Raw genomic sequence first — 10818 nt, forward strand, 5'->3', positions numbered from 1 at the left:
TGCCTATCTTGACTGCTCTGTGAACCTAATCTTAAATACCATCATGTAACAATCACAAAAAACTTTTGCTAAAGGCCATATATACTAATAAAAAGACAGTGGTGCTTCCAACATTCTGAAATGCTCTGAAAACCAACTTTTCCAATACTAAATACAACAAAATAACCTTCATAAAATATAACTTTTCTCCATTTACAACTTTTTTTAAAGGATTAGTAACCTAGGCTTTTCAAGCGTAGGAATCTGCGAAATAACTCCTAAGGTGGACAGATTTTTTTAATACATAAATTAAGAAACTGGAGAGTTTTAACCCAAGTCCAGTTTCCAAACAAGGAATATTCTTGTTTACTTTAAAAATGGAAATGTCATATATTTCCATTATAACTGTTAAAAAGTTAGCTTTACAAACAAGGGTACTTTAATTAAAAAAAATTCTTAACAAAACTATACAGTGTACAAATTACTGTCTACAAGGTAGGTGGTTCATTAAGAAGATCCTCCGTTCTTCTCGCTACTTGCAGCTTCACAGATTCATTCACATATTTTCAATGGAGCTGCCCACCTGAACATCACCCCACAACTATATTGCTATAATTAATATTTTTGCCATGTCTTTATGTACAGTCTCCTTCACTGCCTTTTCTTTTTTCCCTTAGTCAAGCCTCAAACGTTCATGTCACTCCAGGGGAAACACACTTCAGTGGTACAGCCATAAGGCTAGGGCTGCAAAGCAACTTACTAAAGGCAGAACAGTGCACATAGAACGGGGTGGCTTGATTTAGTCAGAATACACTTCCTGGTGAAGGAGGAGGCTAGAGACTGGATTTGAGTCCTCAATATTTTCTTAATTTTTTGACTCTTGAACTTAGGGGAAAAAAAAGAAAGAAAAGAAAAAGCAAAAAAAAGAAAAGAAAAGGAAGTTTGGGTTTCTTTTTTCAAAACAGGCCTTTCTATTAAAGAGGTAGGCAGAAAAACCCACAGAGTCACTTAACATTCCACTGAGGAAAATTCATTCACACAGAGCAAATGTGACTTTAAAAAAAAAAAAAAGTCTGTGTTTGTAAGCTTGATTTGTTCACACCATAGGTCAAAGATACATGAAAAGTTTAGTTAAGAGCATCCGCCATCTACAAGGATAAGCATCATTTAAATTATTGCACTTTATTGTCTGGACTTGCCTTGGTTTCATCCTGCTGTGCTAGTCAAAGTTTAAAGGGACATCTTACTGAATGGGATAATCAAATACAGTTCTCCAGCACATAACCATGTTTCATAACTGTTCATTATTAAGTGATGTGCTGAGAGAACAATACGTAGCTTATTTTATCAGGCCACAGCCTAAGGGATCCTCAAGGTTGTTACTACGTTTCAGTTAGTCTTAACAGCCGCTTACTTAGTGAATAAATTCACTTACTATGGGGCTCAGAAAAAGAGCAACATAAAGCTGGTTTCTTTTTTTTTTTAATTTAGCTAAATATAAATCTTGAGGGTTTTTTTATTTTCTACTTTCTCTCTCTGTTGCCTTTTAGGCCTTGCCTACACAGCTTTCTCATAACACGTCCCACTGATACAGCTCCAATGGAGGTAGCAATGATGGTGGGAGCGCTAGTGGAGACAAGGTGCTGGCAGCTGCCACTGTTTTTAGCTATATTGTCATCTGGACTAGCTCTGAGCAGGGTTGGATGACACAGTAGTAAAACTGCCAGCACCTAGTAGCCACTAGACCGCTCAGCAGTGCTACCATTGTTAGAGCTGCATCCCAGTGGTAGATCAATAACGGGAAATTTCAAGACAAAGCTAGAATAGAAGCAGCCTTTATGGGCTCAGTTATCCCAGAGGGGGCTCAATGCTCAGCAGTCTATTCTCCCCTGCATTCGCACCCTAATAAAAGGGTGTGCATTGATGGGAAAGTTGAGCTGTAAAGTGGAGTCCTTATGTACATAAGGTTTGCAGCATTAGGCCCACTAGTCTGTAAGATTTTACTTTACTTGAAATAAACTTTTCTTTACATTGTATTCTAATTCCATTCAAGTTACAGTACAGAACTGCAGCTTTCCATCTGACCTTTTGTATGTGAAGAAATTCTAAACCTGTGGCATCTGTTTGCTAATGTAGGTGCCTGTAATTCAGATGTTGTGTGTTAATAAACTAAAAAAGACCCCAACTCTTTGACATAGGGAAAAAGAGTATTCACCAGTCATTTAATACAGTGCTCCAAATTCTCTGCTGGCATAACTCCTTTGGAGTCAACTGAAATCAACAGAGTTACACCAACAAAGAATGTGGCCTAGTACGTGCATCTCATAGAAGACAGTGTGTTTCCATGTCATTCTAGCTAAAAACACCCTCTAAAAGTGTACATTTTGGGATACCATATCTTTGCCATAAATGAAAGAGACTCAGTCTCACTGTGGGTCTTGACCTCTCGAAATAAAAAAGTAAAACAATTTCCTCAAGTCAAGTCTGCCTCCAACAGAATCCTTTTTTTTTTTTTTTTAAATCCAGAAATGAGTTCAGCTTGCACCCCAGGTGGGAAGTTAAAAAGAGGGAACCTATTTGAAAGTTTGTCACAGTAGGCAGAACAGTCGCTTTGCAGCCCTTGCCTGGCTAAGGGTGCACTGCTTCACAGCTACACTGTAAAGTGTTAAAAATCCTCCCCACCCTCCCCAGAATATATATATATATATATATATGTATAAAAAAAAATCCCCTGTCCATCTCTCAGTACACAAAAGGACCTCATCACACTGCAAAAATAGCAGTACCCACTTTGGTCAATTAAAACAAACAAAAAAAAAGCATACATTATTCTTTTTTTTTCTCTTTTAAATCTGTGTACTTACCTATAATAACCAATACAGCTAAAAGCACTACCTACATAGGCAAAACTTGGTATTGCATAATTCGTATAAATTTGAACACCCCCCCCCCCAAATATTAATTGGAAGATGAAAAACATGAAAGGTTAATAGAAAAAACACCAAAATACTGAAAATATTGCTGGTCGATTACAATTTTTAAGCGGCAACTATACACAGCCATGATATGCTTTATAAATGTGAGATAAAGGTATAACTGTCTAAAAAATCCATGATGTCACACTTTTTCCCCCCATCTGGAGTACAAAATATTTTGTCATAAAAATGGTAAAGATTTAAAATAATAAATGCAGCAAAACAAGTAGAGTGATGTCACTTTTTTTTTTTTTTTTTTTTTTTTTTAAGATTTCAAGGCAAGGCACGTAATGTGGACATTATAACTTCGTGCAAATTAGGATTACTGGAAAGAGTATTTTTAATCAATTAATTAGTTTTAAGAGACATAGAGGCAAAATGTGTCTGCCCATGCACGTTACTGTTCTGTCAATATGAGAAATGTGTTGAACAAGGCTAATTTCTGAAAGCACCATGCAAGTTTTCAGCACCCTGTGATTAGATTTATTTTTTCGTAAGAGTGCATGTTTATATATATTTTACCCCCCACCCTGCTATTCCCAGTCAGTAAACTGTAAGCTTTGCCTGTGTGACATGGATTTGCCTTTTTCTTCGTCTCTATGATGCAGATTTTATAGAACTTTACATACACCCTATGGGTTATTGATGCAACCAGTAACTTTAAATAAATAAATCCTACCCCTCTATGGAGGCAGCAGCTAAACCAACATAAGTGCTGTGTTTCCATTAATTTCTTCTCTCAATGACATGATTTGTCTTGATTTAATGCCCTCAAAACTGAGGGGAAAATAAATTTGCGCAAAGTAATTTTAAATTCTTTTTTTTTAATCCCCTCAATTTAGAGTCCAAGGGCTGAAGGACTTATAATGATGTTCCCCTTTAGATATAATTTTTAAATTGCACTTGCCTCTGTAAGTATTTCTTTAGTGGGTAAAAAGGTAAATTATTTTTTACTGTTGCAAGAGGAGATAACACTTTTACCTACAGAGAGGCATTTTTTCCAGAGAGCCTGGGCTCATACTGACTTTGAAAATTCCAACCTAGGTAACACGCTAGAAAAGGCTGGGTTAAGGGCCAAAGTTTAATAAATCTGTACTGATAACTAAAGGCTACAGAGTTTATTTTTTTTAACTTTTAGAAATCAGAGTGTTGAGAAAATGGCTGTCTCACAGCCCTTGTCCTCTTGCAGCTCTGTTGCTGCCGCCTAGCCTTTGTTTTGTGAGATAACTAGGAATAGTGATCCCATGCGTAAACAACAAGAATACTAAACCAATAAAACTAGCTTATCATGCAAATATTAAGGCATCTAGAAAGTCAGTTAAAATATATTGTCAGAGACAGAACATCTATTTCCCAGCGGACTTCATATAACAAAGGCTACTTAGCAGAGGCTGCATTCTACCCATCAGTGAAATATCATCGACCCTTTTTATGTCATTACAGTTTCAACCTTAAGGGAATTAGTGATTGTAAATGCTGCAATTGCTGGTCTATTTTTCTTCTTTCTTCAGTTTCATTTTTTGTCCTGTCTTCCTTTCTTTTTTTCTTTTAAATTTTTGTGTTTTTTTTCATTTTCCCTCAGTTGCTTGTTTCTGCTTGAAGGAAAGGCTCTCCAATTATGTTCAAACCATAATTTTGGACATTTGTCGGCAGGATTGGTGTCCTGTTTGATACTTGAAAAGGGACCAAGCTAGCCCAGGTACCAGGACTGTTGAGAGAGAGAGAGAGAGAGAGAGAGAGAGAGAGAGAGAGAGAGAGAACAAAATAAAGATTAAGAATGTTGCAACAATAAGAACATAATAAATTTGATTAAGACTCAGATTAGTATTCATTATAAATAATACTATTTAAGATAAATTTAAGATGGTAAATTTGTGAATGCCACTTGAACTTCAAGTGTGTACAATTTCCTTTGCAAACTCAACTGAAAGACAAAAGTAAATGTGTTAATATGAATTATTGTAAACATACACTAAATAGCCTGCTTATTCCATGAGAGCCCCAGACAAGTTAAAGAGGCAAGTTTATGGAGCAGGTACAAAAAACTACATTATGAAAACTCATATGAAACTGCTTCTCTGATTTTAAGAACTAGTCAATCCGTTATAGTGTACCTGTTATATTGCTTATTACCAGAACACAAAATACACATTTAATGTATAATATAAATCTCTTCTGTGATTTAATAAATCTTCTATCCCCTCTATCACACAATTCAACCCCTTTCTCCATTATATTATATGCCTGTGAGGTGCATGAGTCCAAAATGGAGCAGACTCTGATGAAGAAGAAATGTTTTTAGCTTTAATGCATGAAAACATACTTTTTTTAGACATTTTCAAAAGCAGGGTGCATTCCTTATTACAGTCCCATGGCAATAGCCAAGGAACACCAGATAACTTAGGGCCCAATATACAAATACTTACTGTCACATGTAGAAATTACGACCATGAGTAGGTCCACTAAAGTCACAGTAGAGCAACATTTTCAAAAGTGTCTTAGTGACTAGAAACCTACATCCCATATTCAATGGCACCTGTGTCACTAAGGAATCTAAGTCCCATTAACTTGCAATTTTTTACCAAGTAGTAACTATCAATAATAATCATTATACCCAGTGGCAAAGTATTTGCAAGATTATTCATTCCAGGTCAGATTTCCAAAAGTGTACAGTGCTGACAATTGGGGCCAGATTTTCCAAAAAGCTCTTTGGAAAGACCTGAGCTCTTTGAAGATCCAGCCTTTTATGTAGGTGCCTAACAGGAAGCTGATATATAATGAGCTTTTTGGAAAGTCTGGCCATATATTGTTCAGCAAACATAAGCATGATAAGAGAGGCCATTATATCAAATGGAAACATACATTCAGATTGTCAAAATGAGGCATGCACACCTGTGCAAGCAATTAATTTATACCTATTTTATTACACCAAATGTTCTCAAATACCCAGTGGGTGTGTGCACACTAGATATTTGCATACTCATGTAGCCATTTGACACCTGTCTATCCAAGTGCACACAAGTCTAATCTGTGAACACACATTGTGTATCTGATATGTACTTTTTGTGCAAAACATTTGCACATGCTTTACTTTGAAATCTGATACCCATATTATATTTTTTCATGAGGGACGCTATAGTTATTTTTTCCTCCCATTTCCTTGATCATTCCTTCATGATCCTGTTTCCCCAAATACATGCACATGCTTGGTTAGTGCAAATGTGAGTTAGGGGTATGCATTAAGGGGAAAACAGACCCTCTTTATCGATCTTAAAATGTATAAATAATAATTACGATTATATTTGGCCGTTTGTGCAATCTTTTCTTGATATGCAAATATAGAAAAGTATAATTATTTTGAAAAGTCTATTGAACATGTTCCTCAGGGAATTAATACTATAGGGGGAAAGTAGCCTTTTCCCTTTAGTCAAATATCGTTTTCTTCGTCATCTCTTTAACACAGTTTATTTGGAAGTATACTTCTGTGTAATATAGGAACTAAAGCCAAAATTTCTAAATTTTGACTTTGATGTGAGCTACATGTGCTTAGCACCTCTGAAAATCAGACCACGTGTATTTAGATTACTAACTTTACACACCCAAGTTTGAAAATTTTGGCTTAAATTCACAATCTTGCTCTCTTTGAAATCAATGGTAAAACTCCCATCAGAGCAAGATTGGTCTGCCTCAGTGAATTATATGGATCATGATCACAATGAGATGTATGTAATAATGTCTATAGAAACAATACCACCCAACAGATTTTTCAAAATATACAAATCCTTGAATGCTAACGTGTATCCCACTAGAAAGCTGCCCACAAGTGTTGCTATTTTTCACATGAGTTTTTAGATCTTGCAATTCTAGTAAAACTTCATGATCATCTTAAATTTCCTATTTCCTCAAAAAGATTTCTGTGAACTTTGGTGAACTCAATGTTTTATTGTTGTTTGCCTAAGAAAGAATTTTTATTCTCCTCGATATTCAAAAATGGAGATAGTTACGCAATAAATCTTAAAACATGCACAAAGAGTTAAATCCATTTATACATGAAAGATTTGCCCAATATGATCTGATGAAAAGATTATGGTTCCTAAAAAATATTCAATACCAAGATCTCACGTAAGAGGCTTAATTGTTTCAACCTATCTCTCTTCATCTTCCTTCACTATTTGTGTCCAAAAATGCATTTTTGTTCATTATCCCATTTTAATGTGAGCAATGTTAAAAATGCATGATGAGGTGACAGCTAGTAAAAACAATCAAAATGATTCCATGCTGATCTGTGTATGGGAAACTGTAATAATAGAAAATTGCAATAAATAAATAAAAACATTCTAAAAGAGAGACTGCACAGGATTTATGGTCTTAGCCACTTAAAACAGAAGAGTAACTAAAAGAATGTAAATTCTGTGGCAGATTCAACATGGGATTGGAAATGAAAATAATTTGCATTGCAAAGAAGAAGTCCAGATAAACTGCTTACAGGTTATCTTTTTGGAGAATTCACTGTGTACTTTAGTGGCTGGAAGTTGATCTGACTTTTTTTTTTTAAGTTTACAACCTCCTAATGACTACAGTATATGAAAGACGGCAGTTTATGCTGATAAAGAACAAATTACTATGTGTAGCAGCTTTCTTATCCAGTATTATACAGAGGAGACACAGATCTTTATTTTTTTGGAAAATGTTCAATAAAAATAAATTGTAGTAAGTGTCTAATAAAACTGTTGTTGCAGTTTAACAAATTTAATTTAGATGTTTATTTAAACCTTTCAAACCTCCCATCTTACATTATGACCATGTCACAAGTGCAGCATGCAATATATTTGTCAATACAGTTTATGAATCCTTGGGGAAGAATAAATCTCATAGGTTAACACTATGCAGATTCCATATGAGTTTTATAAGCCTCTTACTACCAGTATGTAGGTTAACAGTTATAAGATATAGACTGTTCTGGTATCCAGTTCATACTCTTAGGGATAACAGTGAAAATAACTTAACAAATGGCAAAACATGCCAGTGCAATGGTATACAAGTGCTTTGATTAGAAATGGAATCACAGCTTAGGTGTCTGATAATTTTTTATCTAAACTGAACTGCTGAGTTTAGTGGCTAGTTCTTCCCCCGGTAATGGAGGATGATCCCTACAGTCTTTTCCAGCAATCTATCCTGCTTCCAAGTACTGGCACTTCCAGGTGAATGGTTTCTAGAGCTTTCAAAACTAGTCGTGCATTTAAGGAACAATACTTATGAGAATTCAATTTGATATAATGGCGATTCCTGGGGCAGACCTGTCCTGCCACCTATAAATGGTCAATTTCAAATAAAAGAATATATGCAGGAAAGGGAAGGGAATTAACGCGAAATGGAGGAAATAAGTATAGTGCCTACCACAATGGAGCCCCAATCCAGGTTGGAGCCAGTGAGTGCAGCAATAATACAAATCATATTAATCAGAATGCTAAATCACAACTAACTCAGGCTCTTTTAAGCTACAAGATACTGGTGTCTGTCTTTCAGATTTTGAAGCCTCATCACACTTTTGCATTTCTTACAATAAAATGTATGATAAATGTAATTGAATTTTCAACTGCCACTTGATGGATCAGACACCTATGAGTGAAAGAACTGATGGCAATTCAGTGCTCATGATATGTGCCCAAACAGACAGTTCTGGAGAGAAAGATCGTCTGTTTATCCACAGAAGAGGCGCAGACTGGATAGAAGTTCTCTGCAATGCTCTGACATCATCCCTCCACCATGATTGGGAGGGAACTTCTGTGAGAGTAAGAAAGTTTAATCTCCACATCTGTTGCATCCTTGGCTTTTCTGAAGAGATTCCTAACAAAAATGCCAAGTACAGCTAATTGTGTCCCAAATGTTGCCTTGTCTTTATGTGGGTAGCAATGGTGTGAAGAGCATAGATAACTTTCCCTTCACCTCACCATTGTGTGAGCTGATTAGATTGCCAGGCAGAATTGCAATCCCTGATCTCAGGAAAGCACAAACACTGCCCCCTCTCTCCTCCACAGGGTGCCCGAAGGAGGGTAGAGAGAAGGCACACCAAAGCTGTGCCCATCACACAAAAGGCAGATGAATTGGCTTGGTGGGAGGAGGGCAGTGAGCAGCATGCTACAGAGAGTTGTAGGAGAAGATCTGTTGCCTCTACAGCCCCAAACGGGCTGGTGCTCTCTCTGGGACAGAGCAGCTCCATGCTGTCCTTGCTATCTAAGTTCCCTCTAAGCTGCACGGTACACAGCTGCCTATTAAGCACCATGCAGGCGCTCAGGGCTGCGGCGGGGAGAGATGAGTCTCCCCAAGCCTTGGACCTGCCATGGCATCCCTCTCCCGGCCCTGACCCAGCCCAGCCCCGGACCTGCTGCAGCCGGGGGACAGGCGCCCTTCCCCTGGGTCAGCCTGGCCCTGCTGCGACCAGGGGAGAGGTGCCCCTCCTCCACAGCCCAGGTGCTGCTGTGGGGAGAGAGAACTGGGGAGAGTAGACCCAGGGAGCCCCACTGCACCCCAACCCCCTCATCCCCAGCCCCACCCCAGAGCCTGCATCTCCCCGCCGGAGCCACCCCTCCCCACCCCCCTCCCCCGGCCCTGGGCCCCCCCCCATACACACACACACTGAACCCTTCGGCCCCACCCACCACATGAATTTTGTTATGTTCACCAAGGAGGTTATGTGTGACACATCACCTCCATACTGGTACACAACAAAATTCATTCCGCACATAGGTGGAAAAAATTAGAGGGAACACTGCTTACTATGCAATCTGACTAAAAGATATCATTGAGCCCTGTGCTCATAGGTTTTGTGACATGAATAATTGCCCGCTAGATAAGAGGATAAGCTACAAACTTGTTCCATGCCGTGTTGTTGTAGCTGTGTTGGTCCCAGGATACTAAACAAGGTGGTGAGGTAATATCTTTTATTGGACCAACTTCCATTGGTGAAAGAGACAAGCTTTCTAGCTTATGCAGAACTCTCTTTAAGGTCTGGGAAAAGTACCCTGAGTGTCACAGCTAAATACAAGGTGGATCGGATTATTTAGCATAAGTAGTTAACACATATTTCAAGGGGTTTCTTATACATAGTTGCCTGTAGAGTTCCACTGTTGAACCTTATAGTGGTGTCCAGGAGGTGGATGCTAGTGTGGGAGTGTTGTAGAGAGAGTTTAATGGATAGGTGATGGTTGCTGAAGTTGTGGTGGAAATCTATGAGGGAGTTTAGGTGTCTGTCCAGAGAATGAAAATATCATCAATGCATCTCAAAAAACCTGATGACAGCCCTCCAACACAAAAACAAAAAAGGGAACCAACTACAGGTGCTGCTGTGGGGAGCTACCCACAGAACACCACCTCCAGGAGAAACCATAACATGAAGACCCACCATCTGGATCCTATGTGACACTCCAACATCATCAATTTGTCAAGACTACCCCTAATCAGAGCTGAATTATCTGTACTCTCCAAGGAACTGAACTATTGCCCCACCACAGAATCTGATACCAGACTAACATGGGGAGAACTAGAAGAGTTATTCTGCCTTTTTTTTTTTTTCGAGGTACATCAATGATATTTTTATCCTAGGTGTCCAAAATCCACAGATTGCCACACTTACCTTCACAGATTCAGTAACCATCCCAAGCACACCAAGAAATCTATTATCTACAGCGGGGCACTCAGATACCACAAAATATGCTCCAAGGAAAAAGTCCGGGTATACATCTTAACTTACTTAAAACCACCGTCACTAAACAAGGACAGGTTTCAGAGTAGCAGCCGTGTTAGTCTGTATCCGCAAAAAAGAACAGGAGTACTTGTGGCACCTTAGAGACTAACAAATTTATTA

At 38.1% G+C, this 10818-nt stretch overlaps 1 protein-coding gene across 5 annotated transcripts in view; it reads right to left on the minus strand.

Annotated features, from left to right (window-relative positions):
- The window catches only part of NFIB (nuclear factor I B), a 207022-nt gene that overhangs the window by 2014 nt on the left and 194190 nt on the right, over positions 1 to 10818 (minus strand). For 2 of the 5 annotated variants that reach the window (XM_024211051.2, XM_024211053.2), the window contains exon 12: positions 1 to 4662. This exon is cut by the window's left edge and continues 2014 nt beyond it. In XM_024211051.2, coding sequence (XP_024066819.1) covers positions 4533 to 4662 — 130 coding nt within the window. In that variant the 3' untranslated portion in view covers positions 1 to 4532. The remainder of the gene's footprint in view (positions 4663 to 10818) is intronic. The other 3 variants (XM_024211054.3, XM_024211056.3, XM_029911702.1) reach the window with 2 other exon arrangements.

This window comes from Terrapene carolina, unplaced genomic scaffold, assembly GCF_002925995.2.
Source record: "Terrapene carolina triunguis isolate 2854851 unplaced genomic scaffold, T_m_triunguis-2.0 Scaffold113, whole genome shotgun sequence".
NCBI lineage: Eukaryota > Metazoa > Chordata > Testudines > Emydidae > Terrapene > Terrapene triunguis.